Source organism: Phodopus roborovskii, unplaced genomic scaffold (assembly GCF_943737965.1).
Source record: "Phodopus roborovskii unplaced genomic scaffold, PHOROB, whole genome shotgun sequence".
Classification (NCBI taxonomy): Eukaryota; Metazoa; Chordata; class Mammalia; order Rodentia; family Cricetidae; genus Phodopus; species Phodopus roborovskii.
Window position 1 is genome coordinate 5890204 of NW_026126618.1, and position 25290 is coordinate 5915493.

General features: G+C 39.1%; 1 protein-coding gene across 1 annotated transcript in view; it reads left to right on the top strand.

The window, feature by feature from the left end:
• Positions 1 to 25290, top strand: part of Cep83 (centrosomal protein 83) — a 90848-nt gene that overhangs the window by 12571 nt on the left and 52987 nt on the right. Inside the window, exons 2-3 of the mRNA XM_051206286.1 lie at positions 20001 to 20269; positions 20760 to 20910. Of these exons, the coding sequence (XP_051062243.1) occupies positions 20100 to 20269; positions 20760 to 20910 (321 nt within the window). The 5' untranslated portion in view covers positions 20001 to 20099. The remainder of the gene's footprint in view (positions 1 to 20000; positions 20270 to 20759; positions 20911 to 25290) is intronic.

Below are 25290 nucleotides of genomic sequence, written 5' to 3' on the forward strand. Positions count from 1 at the left end.
TGGGTACACGTGCATACACTTAACATGTGGAAATCTAAAGTTGTCATTGGGTGTCAGTTGCTTTCCATTTAATTGTTTGAGGTAGGGTCTCTCTTTGGACCCAGAGTTAGGATTGTAGGTGGCTGGCACACCTGCCCAGCTGTGTGCATGTGTGCTGGCGATCTCATCTCCATGCTTGTGGGGCAAGTCCTTTATTTACTGAGTCATTGCCTCAGGCCAGACCTTTTTGTTTTTAAGGCACAATGTTTTTGATACCTGCTGTGGAGATTTTCTTAACTTGCCAGGTCCAACTGCCACTTTAGCCCCAAATGAACACACAGAGATGTATATTAATTATTAAACTTCTGGCCGATGACTAGGGCTTCTTATTGGCTAACTCTGTCTTAATTATTAACCCATTTCTATTAATCTGTGTATTTCCACGTGGTTTTAGCTTACTGGAGAATGCTTGGACCTGTTTCTCTTTTGGCTGGATACATGGCAAGACTTTACGGCACTTCTGCCTACCTTTCCTAGAATTCTCATCTCCTAGCTCTGCCTATCTTTCTGACTCTATCGGCCAAACAGTGTTTTATTCATCAACCAATAAGAGAAACATATACACAGAAGGACATTCTCCATCATCTCCTCTTTTCTGTCTAAATAAAAAGAAGGGTTTTAATTTTAACATAGTAAAATTATATATACCAAAACAGTTATCAAGTAAGAACTATAGTTAACAATATTTAGTCCACTAACATTTGGCAAAATTTATAGAAAATATCCTATCCTCTATCTTTCCTTGTGAGTCTACAGTTTTATGTGTAACTTATATGTTATCATACCTAAGGAAAACCATAACTATCTGTCTTCAACTCCATGAAAGACCTAAGAAGGATAATATATAAACTCGGGATTTGACAGACATCTCGCTGCCTAGACAGTCACCCAAACAGAGTTCTTCTGTAATGTTGCAGCATCCATCTTCAGCCCATAGGCCCAGTGTGTCTGGCTGACTTCTCAGAAAAGCAGGGAATTTTAAACCGACTGCCTGTATTGGCAGTTTGTTATTTTTCTGTGTCTTGCAGAATGTCTGGCAGACCCTTCCACGAAGCAGGAATCCTTCAAGGCTCCACCATCTTGTGTTGGCAAGTTCAGCAGTCACTTTCTTGTGGATCCTGCATGTCCACTTTATACAGCACACAGTCAAACACTTCAGGCAAGAGTAGTTTCTTGCCCAAATGGCAATTGCTATCATATTGAAAGCAAATTCCATATCGAGTTATTTTGATACCCTTCCTCCTTTCCCGACATAATTGTTGTTGCCAGGAGCAATTGTGTCCCCTTGCCATGAAAACCCTAAACCATTTTAAATGCCTTATTCTGTAGGTCTCTGGAAGGTTTGATCTATCCATTTGAAGGGGATCTATCCATTTGAAAAAAAATCTCTATATCTAAAAAATCTAACATAACTAAAAGTTGTGGCTATTATTGGTGACTATCTATAGCCTCTATTTAATTGTAGATTACATTTTTAAAAGATCTGTATAAATACAATACTTAAGCAAGAATAGCAATATACATATAACAAAATTGACCTTAAATTTGTATCAGTAAGCCAAAATCCATACCAATGCAAAGTATACATTTCCATATAATATCTCCCCCCTTTTTTTCTTTAGAGATTATCAGTGATCATTAACCATTTATATCCATTTACATGAAAACAAACATTTATAAGCAATATTTGGCAGTTTGGGCATTGTTCTCTCCAAATTGCTTCCTGCTATTTTGGGGCACTGTCAATACTGTGGGGATCCTTGGAAAACACAGAAACCTGGCCAAATCCTGGCTGTCCTGGTCTGCAAGGCTGCATTGTCCCAGCTGTCCTGGATGTTGGATCACCTGGGCCACTGCTTTAGGGAGTCTGCTTGATCAAACCATGTTATTCTGGAAGTAATCCACAGCCTCCTCTCTCTCTCTCTCTCTCTCTCTCTCTCTCTCTCTGTAGTTGTCGCTCTTTCCTCAGCAATCTAACAATTAACACAGTAGCAGTATCCAGGCTCTCTGTGGCTTTTCTCCTTTTAATTACTCTTATTTCTCTTACTTTCATTTTTTTTTTTTTTTTTTTTTTTTTTTTTTTTTTGAGACAGGGTTTCTCTGTGTACTTTTGCTTGTACTAGAATTCTCTCTGAAATCACAGAGATCTTGCCTCTGCCTCCCAAGGGCTGGGATTAAAGGCATGTGCCACCACACCTAGCTACTCTTATTTCTTTTTTAACCACTTTATCCTTTTTCTTTTCTCTCCCAAGGCTATGTACATTTTTAAACACACTGTACATTGTTTAGAAGTTTTCTATCTGAATCTGTCTTTATTGTATACCTCTTTTTTTTTTTTTTTTTCTGGCTGCGAGTCTTTTGTCTATTAAACAGCATTGCTAAAAGAGGTGTGTTTTTTTTGCCAGAAAGCCTCCCTCAAAGGAGCTTTGAGCCTCTGCTTGTCTCTAGTAAAGAGAGCCCACCCTAGAAAATGCTACTACCAAGAAGCTGTGCTTGGCTTTGTTCTTTCGTTTTGATTTTTTTTTTGTTTTTGTTTTTTTTTGTGTGTGTGTTTTGTTTTTTGTTTTTTCCTCCAAGACAGGGTTTCACTGTATTGCTTTGGAGTCTGACCTGGAACTAGCTCTGTAGACCAGGCTGGCCTTGAACTCACAAAGATCCACCTGCCTCTGCCTCCCGGAGTGCTGGATCTAAAGGTGTGTGCTACCAACACCAGGCAGCGAAGTTCTTTTGCGTTTAAAATCCCTTTTAAAGCTTTTGTCAGGTTTTACATGAAAATTCATGCAACCCATGTTTCTGGCACCATTTTGTTGCAGTTGGTTTCTAGTCTCACCGGGTCCCACTGCCCTTGAACCCCAAATAAGCACAGAGATGCTATATTAATTATTAAACTGTTGGCCGGTGGCTAGGGCTTCTTATTGGCTAGCTCAGTCTTAATTACTTACCCATTTCTATTAACCTAAGTATTTCCATGTGGTCTTGGCTTACCAGAGAATGCCCAGACCTGCTACTCCTTTGGTGGCTACATGGTGACTCTCTTTTGGTACATTCCCTCTGCTACCTTTCCCAGAATTCTCCTTGTCTCCTCGCCCCATCTATCTTCCTGCCTCTATTCTCCAATAAGAGAAACAGATACAGAAGGGCATCCCCCATCCTGATACTTCTCATAAAGTATATGTAGTTCATTGGCAAACATTGTTCTTTGTGACATACTTTCTTAGAAATTATAAGCTTAATGAAAAACAGTATCACATTACCATAGGTTTGTAGATGACCTCAGTCATTAAGGTTTATTGGAATTTAGCAGATAGAGAGGTATTCTGTACAATCTTGAGAATAATCCATTCATCATCCTTTCAATTTTGAGTGAATGTGTTTTAAGTATATAACAAGCAAAAGTAAAAGAATAAATAGTGATTATTAGATAGACCCAGCAGATAGACAGCATCAAGTTGGACACTTACAACTTCCCACAGAGATGGCTGGAGTAGTAGCCTAATTGAGAGCGCAAACAAAAGGTAAGATCACTAAACCAGGGACCTATACAGTAGAAATTGAAAGGGGAAGCCCTGTGCAGGCAGTTATTTTGGAGGTCCTGGTTGAGAATATGGGCAGAGCAGAGTGTCTGCTTGGCGAGGCTTTCAAACACAAAAACCAGTGGCAAGTAACAGATAATGTCGTCAAAACAGGTACTTACACATACCCAGCGGAAATTGACTGGAGAAACTGAGGAGTTAACTAGGGTTTGTAAATGAGATAATCCTGGATGGAGGGTCCTGCTTTCTTTCTTTTTCTATGAATGAGCTTCCTTTCGCTGAATGTTGAGGTTTCTGTTCACTGCAGGTATTTCTGCATGATGATCTAAATAATAGTAGTATTATTAGCTGGAAGTGATTTACTGTAGTAAGGTTTTTCTTTGGACCACCAGCTCACAAATAATAGAGACTTAGTATTAATCATGAAAGCTCAGCCTTAGCTCAAGCTCGTCCCACTAGCTTTCATAACTTAAATTAACCCATTTATATTAATCTGTGCTTGGCCATGTGGCTTTTTACCTCTCATTCTTTATGCCCGATTCCCTCCGTGTCTCGTTGGTGTCTCTTCTTGTACTCCTAGAACCATCTCAAGTCCCTCCTTTTCCCTGGAAGTCCTCCCTATGTCTCCTACCTAGCTATTGGCCAGTCAGCCTTTTATTAGACTGAACCACAGCAGCACATTTCACACAGCACACCAGTATCCAACAACATTTCCCCCTTTGTTTATAAAAAGGAAAGGGTTTAACTCCAACCCAGTAAAACTATATATAATAAGGACAGTTATCAGGTAAGAATTACACTTACAATGTTGAGTCTATATGTATTTGGCATATTTGGAGAGAATATTATCTATTCTATCTTTTTTTAAAAAAAAATTTATTCATTTTACATACCAACCACAGTTCCGCCTTACACCCCTCCTCCTAACCCCCCCCCCCACGGCATCCACCTCTACCCACTTCTCGGAAAAGGGTGAGTAAGGCCTCGATGGGAGAATCAACAAAGCCTGGCACATTAAGTCGAGGTAGGACCAAGACTCTCCTCCCATCTATCCTGCCTTGATGAATCTAAAGTTTTACACTTAAAGCACATTTTCTATCATAACATGTATTACCATCCTTAAAATATCTGTTTAGACCTAAAAACACTTTCTTAGGTAAGTAATTTCAGCTTTTATGTCTCTCAACCTTTTTTACTTTTATATCTCTTATGTAAGCTTCTTTTCTGAATTTGGCAACAAGGAAAACTGTAACTATTAACTGTCTAGTGTTCAACCCCATCAGAGATCTGAGAAGGATATCCTATTCTGTGAGTAGACAAGAAGTGCAGAATAAACAACTTCCAAAACTCTAGAACCGACAGAGACATTTGCCTGCCTGGACGGTCACCCAAGGTTTCTCTGCAACGTTGGGGCATTCAGTTTACCTCATAGCTGTTTTCAAAGTCACAATGTCTTGAGTCTTGGCCTGTTTTGCTCCTCTCTCCCTTTTCTGTGAAAGAATTAGGGGAGTGGCTTTTGGAGAACATTTCAGCTAAAATAGACATGCTGGAGTCTGGAACAGCAGGGGCCTTCTTCCAAAATCTACTTTGAATAAGCTTAAAACAGACAACACATGAAAAATTTACCAGTACAATGTACAGTATAAGAGACAACCAAGAAAGTAGAGTTTTTATAGTATTTTCTTTGAGAAATTAAAACCTTCTTTGGAAAGATAGCTATTAGACAGTGTCTAGAGGGGAAAAGTGCAAATAGGATGGGCTACAGAATAAAAATACCTTAAGGAAATGCATAGGCAGAACTCTGATGCACAGAGCAACAGTCCTTCACCTTTAGAGTGATGCACACTGAATACTGGTCCCTGATTCTTCAGTTGGCCATGCTTTAGTATTGACTGATTTTGATCTGTGGGTTAATTGAAAAGTTGAGAAAGGATTTCTGGGGTTGGAGAGAGAGCACAATTGTTAAAGTGTGCTATACAAACTTGACTGTAAGATTGGATCCCTAGCACTGTGCAAAAAGCCAGGTGTGCCTTTACACCTGTAACCCCAGCACTGGCAGAGCAGAGATAGGAGGGCCCTAAGGCTCCCTGACTCCAGGGTCAATAGAAGACTTTCATAAAGTGGAGGGTGCAGGGTGATTGAGGAAGACATGGCATTAGCTTCTGTCCTGCATGTGTACCCATGCAATGCATATACACATGCACATGTGAGCATATAGACAAAAGATTTCATTTTGTCCTAACTGTATAAACAAAATTCTGAGACAAGAAGGAACGTGTGTATGGGAGACTGTAAATTAAACCCAACTGACAGCATGCCAAGGAACCATATAGGGATGCAAAAAGAAATGTTTTCAATTATGCAGAGATCTGTTTAGTGCATTATGTGAAATTATAGTTTAAGAAATTTGTATTTGAATAAAAAAAAAAAAAAAACAACAGGAAGGGTTATATTAGGTGTTCCCTACCCTGCTGAAAGCAGTATGTGAGGGAGATAAGACCGTGCAGAAATGAGTAAATAATAAAATGTGGTGTGTTAGGAGGCTTGTGTTAAAATTTGCTAGGTGTGGGGCTGGCGGGATAGATGCAGGTAAACATGCCTACTGCCAAGCCCGATGCCCCGACCCACATGGCGGAAGGAGAGAGCCCACTTCTTTAGTTAGTCCTTTGACCTCCACATGTGCGCTACTGTAAATGCCCACACACACATTTATACACAATAGCTGCAGTGCTTTTTTTTTTTTTTTTAATTTGGTAAGTGTGATGTACTTGAGTTTGGCAGTAGGGCAGGCAGCATGATGACTCTTAGAAATGAAAAAGAATGATTGGAATCAGCAGGTGAGGGCTGTCAAGATGGCTCAGCAGGCTAAAGTGTTAAGACAGAAAAGCCTGATACCCTGGAACCCACATGAAAAGATGGATGTTATATACATCTGTAATTCCAGTACCCCTCTGAGAGATGGAAGATGGAAACGAGAACTGCCCAGAAACCTACAGACCAGATAGCCAACAGAACACAGCGCAAAAGCAGAAATGGGAGACTTGAAATAAATGTACACTGAGACACCGTGATGCACACAGAGACTCTTGGTCTGAGGAAGTAATGCATGGGGTTTACTCTTAGATTGTGTAGCCCATAAGAAAACTTTTGGTTCATGTGCTTTGTTCTGTACTTTGTGATAGTTTTTACAGCACATACAAGTTTCACATATCAATGTGATACTCCACTCAAATTATCTCCATTGTAGAAAAAAACAAAAACTGTACTTTGCTGATCTGAAAGCAGCTTACTGGGCGAGATGGTGAGACCCCACACATCAAGGAAAGTTAGGCCAGCCATGGCTAAACTCTGATCCTAGAGGACATTCATGGAGTCCTCTGATTTCTATCACAATGACCCTATAGATGAGGGTGGCTCTTGGCCTCTCTAGGCATGTTACCTCTAGTGAAGAACAATCTAGAATTGATGTGGCCACCCAGGCTTTTATTATGTACAACCCTCATTTGCATTGTTCAGAAATGCTTCAAGTAAAAACAAAAGTTGTGAGGAGAGTCCTTGTTGTACCCACTGTTTTCTCTTTCAGGGGACTCTAGCCTGAACAGACCGTGAACCCGGAGACTATGGCAGTGGTTTTCCTTCTCCTTGGGCAACTGTTCTTAGAGAGGAAAACCAGAGTTATTTTGTAAAAGTAATGTATAGAAAGCCTAGCCAGCACATTTTAAATATCAGCTTTGTTGCTATTATTACTAAGTAGTACTGAAAATAAAAACTATGAAATATTTGTTAAAAAAGAAAGAAAGGAAGAAAAGGAAAAAAAGAAATGGGAGGCCTTGCCTTGCCACAAACAGGAAGGCAGGAACTGACCCTGGCTGTAGCACATACACACCTATACTTAAGTAAACAAATAGATATTTTTAAAAAGTTGACAGATGACGATGAATCAGTAGTATTGATACTTTGCAACAAAATAGAAGTTGAAGATAAAGTTATATATTATGAAATTGGGGGAAGATACCAGTAATTTAAAAAAGGAAACAGGTAAAAAAAAAATTGAAGGTAGTGAGTTGATTTGGGGAGCAAGTGTTTCCCTTATCCATTCTAAGTTCATGGCTGAGACCTCCCCTCCATACTGAAAGGGACCATAGCAATCAGGAGCATGCAGTTTACTTAGCCTCCTCCCACCCCCATGATTCTAGGGATTGAATCTAGAGCCTCATGCATGGTAGGCAGAGTGTGTACCACTGAGCTGTAGCCCCAGCACCTTTTGTGTGACCTGGAACCTTCAGAAATGAGGAGTCCAAGTATTTATGAAGTGATGCGGAAGTGTGGCTGAAGGACAAGGCAGTGGCGGCAAAGCAGGAGGGATTCAGCAAGATTTGACACTCGGGGTCTTGGGGGCTTTGTGGCCTTGGGTTCCCTGTGGGATGAGTGTCTACGTGCTACTTACAGGAAGGTCAGATACTGCTTTATTGAACTTTAGTTCTGTGATAACGATTCTTTTGGGCTTACAGTTCTAGAGGGATAAGAGTCCATCACAGCAGGGAGGCGTGGCAGTGAGTGATGGGCATGGTGACAGCCGCAGGAAGCTGAGAGACACCTCCTAACCTTAAGCGGGAAGCGGAGCAGACTGCATTAGGACAAGGCTGTAAACTCTTCAAGTCCTGCCCCAGTGACACACATCATCCAGTAGGACTGCACCGGCCACTGTGAACCAGCCGGTGCAGGGCCCAAGCTCACTGAGACATTTCTTATTCAAAGCACCGTGTAGTGTGGGAGAGTGTGGGGGAACGGCGTGGGAAGAGGCCAGGAACCTCTTGCTTGTGCTGTTTCTTGTCGCCAAAGTACAATGCTTTGAGGTGGCAGGTTACTGAGTTCCATCACGGCCCGTATGGATTAACTTGGAGCTATGTACTAAAAGAGATTGGGAACCGCGTGTATGTCTGTGACTCAGAAACAGTAAATGAGCTGTGAGGGCACCTGAACTTTTCCAAGGGGGATGGTGCTGTGGACCAGACACTTGCCATGGTGAGTGAAAACAGAGAATAAGATGGGTCGGAGAGATGGGACTGGATTGTGATGTGTAGCAGCTGAGAGAATAGTTTAAAAAAGATTTATGGTAAATGTACAAAAATTAAATAATTTTGTGTTTCCTAGTACCTACTATATTTTATTCATTCATTCATTCATTCATTCATTCATTCATTCATTCATTTATTGGGACAAGATCTCACTGTGCAGACCAGGCTGGCTTTGTACTCACAAAGATCTGCTTGTCTCTGGGGTGTCATGATTAAAGGTGTGTACCACCATGCCTGGCCCCTCAGTGTATTTTAAAACAGTAAATATTTGATGAAAGTTCATTATAAATTACCCTCTTAATTATTAGTTCAATCCAGATTGGAATGTTTTCATAAAGGCATAATGTTTTTAATTGGCAAGAAAAGAGTAGTGATATTTTATTTGTATAGTTCATGTCACATGTTACTATTTTCATGTTATTTCTAACATGAAATTGCCTTGGATTATAAAAGTGATTTTGGTTTTGCATCATGCAAAAAAATTTTCTTGCTAATAGTTTTGTCAAGTGAAGGGAATAGTACAATATTTGTATTTATGGTTTTGTAAAGTACTTAGGTTTACCTTATATTAAGACTCATTTTGAAAGTTTGAGTTTTTGCATTTTAAGTTTGCAAGTGGGTTAATATTTATGTCCAAACCACTTCAGTGCTATAGTATTGCTTATTTTCTAAACCATCCTTATATTTCTGTTGTAAAGTTTGTGTAATTTGAAAAGTTTTACCACAAGGTGTCATTGTAACCAATAAAAAGAATTTCCTTGTAAGGAATTTCCTTGTAACCTCAATTGTACGGTTTTTATATTTCTTTGTTTTTAAAAAATATTTTTGTTTTATGATTTTATTAATTTTTAGATTTTAATATATATAGTAATACAAAGAAAAGTAAAATAGCTTATGTTCTTGGGTTATTATATTTTTGCACAAACATATGCTTTCCACCCACAAATTTCTGACGGGTGTGTTGCTATAGAGATGGTTTGTTTGAAGGAAAGAATAAGAAGGAGCGGCAGCAGGTGGACATTTAAGGAACAAAACCTACATTTTTAAGTCTTTGCCCTGACAGGGGCAGCTTTAGAGTTCACCCTCCCCTCGTGAAACCCTTTGGTTCTTGAGTGTTTCACTGTGGCAGTGGTTACAGTTAACCAAAATGCTCTTCAGAAGATGCTGTACTTGATACTTTCTTGAATATTTTTTATTTGTGTTGAGTGTTTGTGTGTGTGTGGGGGGGTGGATGCATGTGGTATGCATGTGAACATGCATGTGAGGCTAGCGGTTGACATCAGGTGACTTCCACCTTAGTATTTGAAGCACGTTCTCATTGAACTTGGAGCTCATCGATTGACCAGGCTGGCTGGCCAGCATGCCCCAGGAATCTTCCTGCTCTGCCTCCCTGGGCCTGGGATTACAGGTACATGCTTGCCCTCCAGCTTTTTGTGTGAGGGCTGGCCATCTGACCTCAGGTTCTCATGCTTGTGTGGCAAGCACTTTACTGACTTTGCCATCTCTTGACATCAGAATGAATTTTAAAATTATTTTTGAAGAAAAGGGCACCAATTTCTGTTAGTACCTTTTCTTTCTTGTGTCTCCTTATTCAAGACTATTTTCTCAACTGCTTACTGACGTTATCACAGTTCAGGCCTGTATTACTTTCCTGTGCATTTGTTCTCATTTTCTCTCTTTTCTTTCTGATTCCTCAGTCTGTTTCCACATTTGGAAGTACCTTTCCTAGTTAAGTTTTTGTAAAGTACAAATCTGACCCATGATGGAACCCTTCCCTCATTTGTCTACAGCCTAAGATCTTCCATTGAGTGTCAGTAATCAGCAATAAACTGTGACTCTCTGCACGCCGTCCTTAAGGGTCTGCGCTCTCCAGGCACCAGCCATAATGATGTTCTCCTTCATTTCATGTCTGTGTTCTGTACTTGATGTTCCTGCATCTTGCCCTTGGTTTCACTTTAGAATTGTCTTTGGGAGGTCTGTCTGGCTACTTCTCTGATAAGTATGGCTCTTTCTTTTGTGCCCACGTACTACCTATAAATGTGTCTGTTTGTTGTTTTAAGGCTTTCTGAATAATGGCACCATAAGCATATGGTAAAGAAGTCTTTACAGTACAAAAATGGCTGTCCTGGAACTCACTCAATCTGGCCTTAAACTCATAGTGATTCATCTGTGTCTGCCTTCCGAGTGCTGGAATTAAAGGTGTGTGCCAACACTGCCCAGCTCCAAAAGCAATTCGATGGTTTATTTACTTTCCTCTAGTTAGTCTGCACTGTTAGTGTGTGCTGGTTTGAATGAGAATGGCCTCCAGAGGATCATATGTTTAAATACTTGGTCCCCAGTTGGTGGAACTGTTTGGGAAGGGTGGGGGTGTGGTCTTGTTGGAAGAGCTGTGTCGATGGAGCTGGGGCTTGAGGTTTCTATAGTCCTCTCCATTCCCATTTAGCTCTCTTGCTTTCTACTACGGATGGGGATGTAAATTCACCCAGCCGTGTGCTGCCTGACTGCTGTCTTACTCTCCACCATGACTGTCATGATCTCACCATCTGAGACTGGAAGGCCTTCACCATGGCCCATGTGAAGTTTATTGGTGGAGGGAAAAGAAGGGGCTTAGTTGTTGGCCAACCAGAAGCAGAAGAGGAGAGAGAGAGAGAGAGAGAGAGAGAGAGAGAGAGAGAGAGAGAGCGATATCCCCAACCTTCTATTATTAGACTAGTCAGTACATGTGGTGTAGTTATTAACTAAACACTGTTTGGTTAATGTTTTTTTTTTATGACATTTTTTTTTTTTTAAATCTTGTTATTGACTGACTTACCTTATTTCTGGCTATTATTTTAAAAAAAAAAGTAGTTTCTGACAATTCTATAAGATGTTTATGTCAGTTACGGTAAAGATACATTTTTCCTTGTAAAGTTCTCAAAGTATGTTGTGTAGCTCAGAGATAAAATTACATCAGCATTATTTAAATAATATGTCAGGATATGTTGACTCATTGGATAACCTTTTGTATATTAGTCATGTATGGGACTATGATCAGACTTTGTAATACACACTCCAAAGGTACTACTTGCTCATAATTTCCCATGTTACATGTCACAGAGCCTATACGGAGAGATCTTAAAATTAATTTGAAGTATGATTTTGTTGAGTCATTTTTGCCCTTTAAATCACAACTTTAAAGATTTATAATTCATTATAAATAAGCATTTGAAGTTGGGTGACTACAGTATGTTACTCTCTATAATTTTATTGGACTTAAGTTGTGTAACAGTAGAAAATATGATTGTAAGAAAAGACTAACATTATAATTCCATGTTTGGTGGTTGATTGCTAACCACTCAGATACATATCTCCTTCCTTTCCTCTTTCCCTCACTTCCCCTGTTTTTCTCTAAGTCGCAATTATGGAGCCTGGCGTGTTGCCAGGGCTTTGAAGGGTCTGCTCCCAGCTGTACTTCAGGGCTTGGCAGAGGGTCAAAATGTGACACTTATTTGCTATACAAAACATCATGGGACTACTATCCAAAAGCCTGTAGAATGACTAGTGCATAGTTGTCTTTGGAATTTGAGGATTCTGTTTATAAGTGAAGTAAATGCCTGTTGAAGGTTATCACTAGACTTTTCAATGTTTTTGAAAAGCAACATTCACTTTGGGGGCATGAAATATTTAAAGCATTGTTTTGAGATGTTCAAAGGAATAGCGTGTGCTTTTTAATGAAATGTGTTTGGAAGCTTTCCATAAGCATCGGCAGCTGTGCTTTTTGAATGTCTTGAATTGCTATACTTTTGGGCAGACATTGTACTGTTCACTGCTTAAAAAATTTCAGTGCCAGTGGAGGAGAAAATGTAATAATGTAGGTCTGTAGATCTGGGATCAGGCAAGAGTGTGTGTATGTGTGTATGTGAGAGAGGGGGGAGGAGAGAGAGAGAGAGAAGAGAGAGAGAGAGAGAGAATGAGAATGTAGTTGCAAAGAAGGGGCAAGGAAGATCTTGGTTACAAGTTGGTGTTGGAGCTGCCTGTCAGAAACACCCTGTAAGTACTCAGTCTCTAAAAGGCTAAGACTAAGATACTCCACTTATCTTAACTTGGCTGAGTTATATGTTTATTTTAAAGGAGTCTTTTGGTGTTTTGAACCAGGCTTTCTTATGTAGCCTTGACTGGCCTGGAACTTGTTTTATCGGCCAGACTGGCTTTGAACTCAGAGAGCTACCTGCCTCTGCCTCCCGAGTGCTAGGATTAAAGGCGTGAGCCACCACTGCCTGACTTAAAAGAATCTTCTAAAAATACTATTTTTATCTTATGTCTCTGAATCTTGCCTGCATATGCACATGTGACTGCAGAGGCCAGAAGAGGGCATTAGATTTCCTAGAACTGGAGTTTGAGACAGCTGTGAGCCATCATGTGGGTGCTGGGAGCTGAATCTGGTTCTTCTACAAGAACAACTTGCAGTGTGAGACCTTAACTGCTGGGGTATCGCTCCAGCTTCTGAACTATGTACATTAGCAGTATGCATTATGGATATATTTAGTTGATAAACTGTGTTATTGTGGTGTGTGCGTGCATTTTTGAGTGTCTAATACTGGGTTAGGTACCTGAATCACTGAGCAGTATATTGACTGCTCAGAATTAAAGATATCTGATCATAGTATCAATTTAAAGGTATAGTACAGATTTTGAGTTTTGGCTTAAAAAAAGCAGTATCAATAAATAGAAACTTAATATTTCAGTGTCCTATGTTTGAACACACCAATGATGAAACTGTGTGGAGATTTCTGAGACCTTGTGAGAAAATGCCAAGTAATAAGACAAAAGTCTTGTAACCTGTCCCTCCGTAACATGGGTTCTTAGAATGCGCTTTTGTGCCTCTGCCAGGTGTAATGATAGGAGTAGGTTTTACTAGATTACCCATCATTTTACCCATTATTCATGATGATGCTTCCAGTGTTTTTCTCCTGACTGTATACTGCCTAAAATATGTGACTTTGCCCTTGTGACTGTCTACAGCTTGAAATCAAGTGAACTTGGCTCATGTGACTTTGCCTAACCCTCAGAATACCCTCCAAGTATAAAGTTGGCTATTGCATGACTCGCTTTTGGCTTCACTCTCCCAGGTTCTTGGTACCAACTAGATCAGTAACAACTTGTACATATTACAACATATTACTCTTATTAAAAATAATCCAAATCTCATTCTTTCTTGGTTTTAGGGACTAGACCTGTAAAATGAGATTGTTGTCAGGGCTTTAGGGGAGAATCTTTCTTTTGCCATTTCCAGTCCCCATTTGCCATTCCCAGCTGTTCTGTTTTTTTCCATAATATTTTCATTGATTGTTTGAGAATTTCACATCATGAACCCTGAGTATATTCGCTTCCCTGTCCTCCCAGGTTAACCCCCCACCCTTGTGACACCCCGTTCCTCAAAGAAAAGAAAAAGCAACCCGAAAACAACAAAATGTTCAATTTGTATTGGCCATATACTTACTGGAGCATGGTCATATCCTGGTGGCCAGCCCTTAGCCCTTAAGAGGACAACTGAGTTCTTCCCCACTTGCACCCAGCCAGAAGCCCTCAAATGTGGGTAGCTGTATTTCACCATCCCCATCACAGTCTTTAGGAATTCTCTTTGATGGCCTCCTGTCTAGGTTGTTAATTTTTTTTCGGGGGGGGGGGTGAATGGGGTAAGGATAGGGGTTGTCACAGAAGCCTTCTATGTCCCTCTTTCTGAACTGTGAGTCTGCAGTCATCAATACCATGGCAAAAGTGGGCATGGAACATGGACGTCATGTGCCATGGACCAGTCTCCATGGATCTGTCTCTGATGGGAGTATAGACCTTGGACATCAACACAGCTCTCCGCTGCTCTATGGGCCACAGATACCATCATACCCCTTGGCAGCAGCACAGACCATGGGCATCTCCATAGCCTTTGGTGGGCTCAGGGGCCATGGTCATCAACACAGTTCCTAGCTGCGGTAGAGTACGGACCCAGATGTGACCCTAGGCAGTAGTAGGGCAGCCCACCCACATCAATATGACCCCCGTCCCTAAGCACAACCCATCAATTTCAGCATCGCTTCAGACAGTGGCCCAGACCAAGGACATCTGTATGTCCTTCACTGGTAAATCTGGCCAGGCACCTCCCAGCTGCCTCTGACTTCATCACAGCTTGGGACAGTAGATCATGGAAACCATAGAGGCCTCTAGGGACACCATGGATCATATATTCTTTCCAAGGAGGTCCAAACCAGAAAGTGGACTTCTTCATCTTGGACACACTGTCATTGCTCAGAACCAGGGTGTTCAGGGGCTGAGTGGGAGTGCAGGTTCCGTGCTGCTGCATGCCACCCTGTTGGCCCTGCTCAGCTGCTACATGTTCCCCCACCCACAGTAGCCTTGGCTCACACCTGTCATCACTGTCACGTCTCTAGATCTACCTCCTTCCTCTGCCAGCTTTTATGGCTGCAGTCATTTTTTGTTTTATGACCAACCTTTGCTTCATCTTCTTTATCCTGAAACCTTGTTCCTTCTCTTTCAAAGATACACGATTATATTTAAGGCCTATCCATATAGTCTAGGGCTAGTTTATCCTTTTTGAATATTTAATTACATATGTGTAGCATCCAGAAATTACAAGTTGACTTTTGGGGAACTAGCATTCAGGTCCCAAATAGTCTGGAAGCTATGTTTTTGAAAACAGATGAGAAAAATGAATTGAGACTTAATTGGCATCGATTGGTCGAATGGTAGCCATATCATTTGTTTACTTGGTGGTTTGGAGTTCTTAATATATGCTTGTGTGATGTTTCTTTCCATAGAGGAAGTCAAAGTATATTTGTTATGTTTATTAGTAAGAAAGTGTCTTAGGGTTTTTATTGCCGCCAAGAGACACCGTGACTATGGAAACTCCTATAAAGAAAACATTTAATTGGGTGGTTCACTTAAAGAGGTTCAGTCCATTATCATCATGGTGGGAAACATGGCAGCCTGCAGGCAGACATGGTGCTGGAGCTGAGAGGGCTACATCTTGCACGCAACAGGAAGTCAACTGACTATCATACTGAGGGAAGCTTGAGCAAGAGAGACCACAAAGCCTGCCCCGCCCCCACAGTGACACACTTCCTGCAACAAATCCACACCTTCTAATAGTGCCACTCCCATTAGGGGCAATTTTTCTTTCAAACCCCCACAGCTAGAATACAGAAAATAAATGGTTTGGTAGACTTAGTACTTATTGAGGAAGTGATGTATTATTGAGCTTTTGTGTTTGCTTTCTTTGAGTCGGTCGGTTTCAGTGTGTTGTTTATGCTGATCTCTGAACTGGACTCAAGGGTGATGGTACTGTTCCTGCCTCAGCCTCCTGTGTGCTGGGGTGATTGACTGACTACTGCTTTGACAGTGTTTTGGAAATTCAGAATTGCTAGATGAGATGCAGAGTGATAGGAAAGGCTTTCTAGGAAATGAAGTCAGTCATAGCACATGGGGGAGTGTGTACTTATCTAAGTGGTAGTATACTGAGAAATTTTAAATCTGCCCTCCAAGTATACTCAGCTAGCCCTCATTTTGCCTTTTACTTTTTTACTTTGATTGTTCTTAAAACAAAGATCCGTTCACAGATTTAAAAGATCTATTATAGGCTATTAAATATGTAAAAAGTACTTAAGGGAACCGCAGATAAAAACTACAATGAGATATGACTTTATACTCCCTGAAATGGCTAAAATTAGATTTGCAGCCCCAACTGTTGGCAAAAATGTAAGGAGGCAGAATTCACTCTCATATGTTGTTGGTTGAATGGAAAATGGCGCCACTACCTTAGAAAAGGATTGGTTAGTTTTTAAAATATAAAATTAGACATATGCACATAACCATTCTTACATGTCCCTTTTAAGCAGAAAACAATCTACATAATGTGCTTGTTCTGTTATTCATGAGGAATTGTGGTTGCATTTTCACCCCATTTATCTGCTTTTTCTTATAGTTCTGACAAATCTGCATATGTATTTAGTGGTCATAGTAAGTGTATATAAATTTAAAACAGCCACCTCTGCCTGGTTTATTCAACCTTTATTATCACTATGGATGTCCCTCATTACTTATAGTTTTGGTTTTTTTTTTGTTTTTGTTTTTTTTTTTTTTTGGAGGGAGAGGACTTAAGAATTGACTTTATCTGATAATACAGATTTACCACCTATCTTTTGATTAATGATTGCAGTCTCTCCCTTTTTCCTTTAAATATTTCTTTGCTGTTAGGTTAAAACAATTCTTGTGAAGGTATATATGGCTGAGTTACGATTTTTCTTCTGAATTTTTTTTTTGAGACATGTATTCTGCAATTATTGATGTGTAGGCAGATTTTCTCTGTCCCTCCAGTCTGCTCCCAAATAACCACACAGAATTATTATTAATTATAAATGCTTGGCTGATAGGTTATACTTGTTACTAACCAGCTGCATCAACTTAAATTAACCTGTATTTCTTAACCGCGCTCTAACCCGTGGCAGTACCCTTTTTCACTATGGCATGCTCATCTCCTGCTTCCTCTGCGTCTTGGTGGCTTCCCATGACTCCTCCCTTCTTCCCAGCACCCTCTCGGTTTGGCTCTCCCACCTAACTTCTTTATGCATAGCTATTGGCCAGCCGGTTCTTTTTATCAGAAGATGCCTTGACAAAGACACATCTTCACAGTATATAAAAAGACCGTTCCATAACCTGGGTGCTTATTTAAATCTCTTGTTTACAGTGTCTGTCCTCTCTTCTTAGGTGGGAGTCAGGGGTGGAAGTGGTAGACTATAGATAGCAATATATGTAGATGTTTGGCTTTCACACTGGGAGGTGCTCTAGGCATCTAATAGATGGAGACTAGTATGTTGCTAACTAGATGTCATATGTACAAGACAGCCCCCAACACCAAGAATTGTATTCTTTTATATGACAGTAATGCCAAAGTTTAAAAACCCAATTTTAGCTAAGTTTTGGGGGTTATTTAATTTTTTTCATGTAGCATTTTTAATAGTCATACTGGAAAAGAATTTGGAAGCCCTTTATTATAAAAGAATTAAGCAACAGGAAGTATTTTAAGCTCCTAAGCTATACATTTCTGTCCTGTGTTCCTAGTCCACTACCTCTCTTTTACTAAGTTGTGTAAAAATGACTTAACTAGTTAATTTATTTAGAGACAGGTCCTTACTATGTAGCCCTGACTGGCTTGCAATTTATTGTGTTGATCAGACTGGCCTCAAACTCACAGATATCCTCCTGCCTCTGCTTCTTGAGTGCCTGGGTTAAAGGTGTGCCTCACCATGCCCAGCTCACTAAACTATTTTCTTAGAGATGTTTTTGGTGAATAATAAAGCTAAAGCTAATTAAAAGTATAGAGGGTTTTCATATACCCCATCTCCCTACATGTACAGCTTTCGCTATTGGCAATATAACTGATAAGCCTACCTTGGTGTATTACTATTCACCAAAGTCCCAAGTTCACAAGAGGTTCATTTTTGTAATGTTCTGTAATTGTTTATAAGCACATGCTGCCGTTACAGTATTATAGAAAGGGGCCTCCACTTTAAAATTATTCTGCCTGCCCCTTCCTTCACTCCTTTCTAACCCTTGGTAACCATTTGTCATTTTACTGTGTCCATGATCCCACCCCAAATGTTAAATAATTGGAACTTTATAGTCTTTTCAGACTGGCTTCTGTCGCTTAGCAATGTGCACTTCGGCTATCTCCATTTTTTTCTCAGAACTTGGTAGATTATTCCTAATATTAGTGTTGAATATTCCATTGTGTGTCTGAGCTACATTTTATCCATTCATTTGTGGAAGACCATCCTTATTCCTAATTTTGGCAGTTAGGAATAAAGTTGCTATAAAGATGTATATGTAGGGTTATTTAAACATATGGACATATTTGTAATCATTTAAATACCAGGGTCTTATAGTAAGAGTATTTTTAACTTTGTAAGACCTGCCAAATTTGTCTTCCAAAGTGGCTATACCAGTTTTCATTCCCACCAGTATTAAGTGTTTACTTCTTTTACCTATGTATCATTTAGAAGTGTGCTTAATTTCCAAGCATTTTAAGATTTTCCAGCTATGTTTTGCTTGTTGACTGTTCTTATTTAGGTTTTTGAGAGAGGGTTTCTCTGTAGCCCTGGCTGTCTGGAGCTCTCTCTATGGTTCAGGCTGGCCTCAGTCTCCACCCCTCGCCCCCCACCCCTGTTGTAGCTGCTGTATGCAGTGTCTAGAGGGTCTCCATAAATGCAAGCCAGAATGAGCTTCTTGCAGCCTTCTCCAGAGACTCGGAAAGTTGAAATCTCTGAACGTATTGATAGGGGCAGTTGAGGCGTGTTTAAAATGAGGAGTAGAATGAGTGAAGAGTAAGGGAGACTCCCCTCCCTATTAAAGTATAGTTTAATAGGAAGCCTAGGCAATCAAATCTCAGTTTATAGGCGTCTGTGTGTGTGTGCTTGTATATATGCATATATGTATATGTGTAGACATGATAGTAATTTAGCACAGATTATATATATAATTTAGTGAATAGTTTCCACAAGCCAAAGATCCATATTGTAACAGAAAGTAGTTCATGATAAAACCTATAAGGGAAGGAAAAATACATGTATATATAATGGTTTGGAGAAAGGTTGATGATGTCCAAGGGATAGAACTATTTTTATTAATTTTTATACTAAAACATTTTTTTCATCATTTTAAAGTTGTACATGCAATAAACATTTAGATACTGCAATAATTAACACTGGATCAGTATTTTGGGGATAGGCGAAGTGTTCTACTTTTCTATTCTTAGCATAGTATATAACATATAGGAAACAATATTTGTGTGCTAATTGATTTCTTAATTTCTCACTTGAATCTGCCTTCCAAGTGCAGTTTGTCCGCGTGAGAAGACCTTCTGCAGCATGACTTACAGACATAATTGTTACTGACGGTCATCGTTATGAAGATTGTTACTTTTTCCCAGATATTTGCCAAGTTCTGTATAATTTACCATCTAATTATGGTAATACATATTTTATATCAGGATCTACTCTTGAAAGTTTCCCACAGTAACTTTGAGAAACAGCTTAATTAGTGAATCAAAGGTGACTTACAATGGAAAAGTTCACACTTCTGACTTAATAGGGCTAATTGAAGATGCGAGTCGGTGGTTATAGAGTTTCTTTAGAGAAGTAAAGGAAAAATAGGAGCGTATGATTCAACTTTATTTTTGCATTTGTTTTATGAATAGATAAAAATCTAAAAACTGAACTTTAAAGAGCTAAGGAAACAATTGATAACAGGTAAAACAAGGATGTTTGAGTTACTGCGCATTAATTATGTGCATTCTCTGCAGGCATGATTGGTGTCCTGGGAGTCTGCCTTAGCAAGAAAGAAGTTGGAAGTACTCCTGAAGGAAAACTGAAGCAATACGAAAGTCACAGCTTATTTTTTCATGGTTGTCAGCTGCCTTACAAACATGGATACATTTCCTAGTGTATTTCCACCTGGCGGAGACAGTAGGCTCAATGCTGAACCTGAGTTCCAAAGTATGTTAATTGATGAAAGGGTACGATGTGAACATCATAAGCATAACTATCAGGCTCTGAAAATTGAACATAAAAGGTAAGTTACTTAAATTTATAAAGTACAGGGAATGGATGCTTTAAAAATGTTTACTGGAATTGTTTTTGCTGAATGTTTGCTCTGGAACATAATGGTACATTTTTGTCATTTTGCAGTGTATTTAGTTAACACAATATAGAAAAAAATTATTTTGTTCAAATCTATGGTATTGAGTTGCGACATAGAAAAAATAAATTCAAACCTGTGGTATTGAGTGGGTTGTGAATGCAGTATTATTGAAAAATAGCAAGACATACAACATTAAATATCAAGGTGGATAAATGTGGTTTTTGTTTTTCTTTTTTAAAATAAAATGCTTTCAGAAATTAGTGTTAATAATTAGATGAAAATTTGCAAAGAACACAAAATATTACAAGTTTAATTGATTGTCTTATGTCAGTCTTGTTTTTCTGTATTGGGTTGCTTTATATAAAGCAGTAAATTTGAAAGTAAAATATGAATTTAAAATTGAATTCTTTTTAAAAATCAGGTTGCAGGAAGAATATGTAAAATCACAAAATGAACTTAAGCGTGTATCTCATGAAAAGCAAACTAACCAGGAAAAGTTCCAACTGCTCCTTGAAGAGTTAAGAGGGGAATTAGTAGAGAAAATTAAAGACCTGGAAAAAATGAAATTGCAGGTGAGAAAATAGATTAGATTTTATATAAAATTATCATGTAGTTAGTGGGAATAAGTAGTTTTGGTAAGATTAATGGAAATAAGTTTTAGTAAATATGTTTCTGTGTTGCTAATGGTTACTTTGCTTTGTCTGCAGTTGATACATAATCCAGTCTTTCACATATTCTATACAATTTCTTTAACTGTAGGCCCCAACTGTATATTAAATTGCATAAGTAATAAGGGGGGGTGGTCATGAAAAAAAATGGCAACTTCCAAAAATTGATTCGACATCAAACACTAATGAATCTCAGGTATTTCTGGCAACACTCAGCTTGTTACATTGCATGGCTTTACTATATAGCCTTGGCTCTGAACATACAGACTGAGTATTTTCTCTGTGCATACCGTCAAGCTATACAGCACCAAAAGATCATGAGACTGTTACATGTAACAACCATCAGTGTTTTTACTCTATGAAATTGCCACACTCACAGAATTAGTGGATTATAATTTGCTTTCACAAAAGTTGAGAGGCTTTTGTGAATGGGAGCAGTTTTTATTTATTTTTTATTTTTTTGAGACTAGGTTCCTCTGTGTGTCCCTAAATGGAAGCAATATTGAACTTGAGGCATTTAAGATATTCTTTAGACATTGCCCATTTAATTGGTCCCTTAAGAGTAAAAATATAAACATATAATTGTTTGTTCTAAGCATATACAAGAATAAGCTTAAGGCTGAAGTGGCTATATTGGCATCACATAAAATAGATTACAAGACAAAGAATGTATTACTAAAAAGGGCCTTTACAGTGAAAAAGGGCTGGTGGTGACCTTCATCAAGTAGCTATGTTACTGTACCATAGCTTTTTCTTGTAAAGGTAAAAAAAGTTTCTACCTCATGTGTTGTTTTGTTTTAAGACCTCATGAGATGATAGGTATTTTCATTCTGATTGAAGGTAGGAACTTGTTTTCAATATGTCACTAATGCTTAGGCCTAGCAAATACATATCTGTTGAATGAATGGAATAAATAATCAAGCTTATTTTTCTGCTAATATATTGCTGGAATTCTTTCTCAAGTATGCCTAGTAATAAATATCTTCAAAGTTGTCTAGTTTTCTTTCAAATCTGTTACAGGTTCCATTGCATGCCTCAGAAAGGTAGCTTGAAGTTGTACTCCTGGATGTGATCTTATGTGAGGTATATGATCTTACTGAAGTAAGGTTATGAGACCTTATGAAAATAAGGTTATGGCAGGCATTTTTGTTGATGAGGTCATGGTGGAATATGGGGAGCTTTTAACCCAATGTTGTTGACACTTTTATAAGAGACGAGACGAGGTGCAAGAGCCTAGCTGGGGTAATTGAGACGGCTGTGTGGTGACGAAGGCGTCTGTACACACCAGCAGAGCCCAGGAAGAGGCAAGGGGAGAAAGATCAGGGTAGGTTTCAGACAGATCATTGCCTGAAACAATTCATTTCTGTTGCTTTTAGCCACCCAGATTTTAATCTTCATGCCCGGGAACCTAAGATACCGTCTTAAGTAGTAGAGTAGATTTTGTGTAGCGCTTTCTGTCTTCTACTCCAGTGGTTTTAGCACTCAAATGCCCTAATCAGCCTTTGCTTTGAGATGGGACCTCCTGTGCTGCCAGGGCTGGTCTCGAGTTAGATTTCTCTCTGTGTGCTTCAGCTTCTTCTGTATCTGGAATTACAGGCGGAGTAGAGCCATCCGGTTAACTTACATTTTAAAATTATTTTTATTTTATATGTTTGGGTGTTTTGCCTGCATGTAAGTCTGTGCGTCATATGTTTGTCTGGTGCCCATAATAGAGGCCAGAAGAAGGTGTTGGATCCTTTGCTGGATAGTTTTATGTCAACGTGACACACGCTGAAGCCATTTGAGAGGAGGAAATCTCAATTAAGAAAATACCTGTTGGACATTTCCTTAATTAGTGATTAAGTGGTGCCATCCCTAGGCTTGTGTCCTCTGTTCTATAAGAAATCAGGCTGAGTAAGCCAGCCAATAACACCTCTCCATGTCCTCTGCATCAGTTCCTGCCTCCAGGTACTAGCCCTGTTCTGACTTCTTTGATGATGAACAGTGATGTACAAGTGTAAGCCAAATAAGCCCTTTCCTCCTCAACTTGACTTTTTTGCTCATGATCTTTCATCATAGTAATCGAAACCTTAACCAGGATGGAACCCCTAGAACTGGAGTTAGAGACAGTGGTGAGCTGTGTTGTGGGTGCTAGGACTCAAACCCAGTTCCTCTGGAAGGGTAGCCAGTGCTCTCGGCCACTGGCCCATCATTTCTTCAGTCCAGAGTTAACTTTTAAAAGCAATACATTATTATTTACAGGTAGTATATGTCAAACATCTCCTTCCTCATATTAAAGTGAAATACTGTTCTTCCTATGATCTTATTTGTGTATTCTTTAGATGGTATAGCTTATCAAAAACCTTGGGTATAATAGATTGCTGATGTTTGCTGACAAATACACTTCTAGGAAAGTTTGTGTCTTACTAACATCTGGTTTTGTTGTAATGTTTAACTGGCTACTATATTTACTACTGTAACTCCGCCTCTATACACCGTGGGCACCAGTACTCACTCATTCATTCATACATACATACATACGTACATACATACATACATACATACATACATACATAATACTACACACACACTTAAAAATAAACTGAAGAAGTGCATAGTGGGAGGAGGGAGGGAAGGATTGATTTAACTATTTGCTTTAATTTGCACAGATTATGTTAAGAATACTTTAGTAAACTGTGCAATATGTACAAGAAATATTTCAGTGGAGGATGATTTTTAGAAATATACATCTTTTATCTAACAGTAGAAAAGTGCCTATGTAGCGTTGACTGGCTTTCATAGTAAGGATACAACACACATCTGTATAAAGATAATTTCTGCATCAGTAGTCAACAGGAATAAAAGTGCCTACCTAGCTCATAGGGCAATTGTAAAGATGAAATGAGATGTTGCACAGAAACTATTAGTGCTTTGATTTGTAACACTTAAGTGATCTGGACCTTTAAGCTATTACTAATGGCTAAGTATTCCTTATGTGAAGTGTGTGGAACCAGAAGTAGTCAGATAATTGAACTTTTTAACTTTTGGAAAATTTCAGACTTCAGTGCTTGAGCGCCTCTACTGGAAATCTGAAGTCCAAAATGCTCCAAAATCTGGAACTTCATGGGGGTTGGTACAGTGTAAAAGTGACAGCATTGGAGTGTTTTGAATGTCAGATTTTTTTATGGGCCTTAAGAGTATGTCTTACTGATCAGATAATGCCTTTTTAAAAAGCCTTTAAGGGTGAGGAATAGCAAAGAAGTTCTGATGACTCTGAAGAAGTAAACTCCCATATGAAGGTAGCAATGTGACAAATGGATGGACAGTTCCCAGGAGCTGAACTCTTCTAATGTAACTAGTGAGCTAGGAAAGGACTCCTGGTCCCAGGTGAGATTCACACCTTAGTTGCAGTCACTTGACATTAAATAGAGAACATAAACTAAGCTGTGCTCAATACCCTATCCCAGTGATCCCTTTGGTGTGGGGGTGTCGAATGACCCTTTCACAGGGGTCATCTAAGACCATTGGAAAACACAAGTGTTTACATTATAACTCATAACAGTAGCAAAATTACTTATGAAGTAGCAATGAAAATAATTGTATGGTTGGGGGTCAGCACCACATGAGGAACTGTATTACAGGGTTGCAGCTTAGGAGGGTTGAGAACTACTGCCCTAACCCTTGAATATTATATGATAATACAGGTGTGCTATTTAAATTTTTTAATAACGTTGGTACTTAAAAACTGGCTGCAAGTGTAACAGATGCCTCAAACCCTGGAGTAGTTTTAGAACTGGAAAGTTAGTAAAGATAAGTATGAGGAGCATCATATGGGTTAGGGCAGTCTAGGAAGGCCTAAGTGATCTCCATTGGATTGTCATAATCTGGACTCTAAGGCTCAGAAATCTGTGAGACTAAAGGAAAAGAAACTACTTGTTATACATGCTGTGTAGTGCATGAAGTCCTGTAATTGTGTAGAAGTCAAAATTTGTTAACTAACAATTCTGGATGTATGGCTAAGAAGATTTGCAAGTCCTAATATAACAATTTATGTTTGAAAATGCTACAGTGAAGCCCATCCTTGTATAATATTTAAAAAATTAGAGGAAATTGAAAGAACTACTAGTGAGGTAAATAATAACACTAATAAAAACGACATATTGAATAGTTGTGTTAAACTAAGAAGTAAGGGACTGAAGAGACGCCTCAGTCAGTACAGTTTCTGCTATACAAATATGAGGTCCTAGGTTCTGATCCCTAGCACCTTCATAAAATGCTGCTGGGAGGGGCTGGAGAGATGGCTCA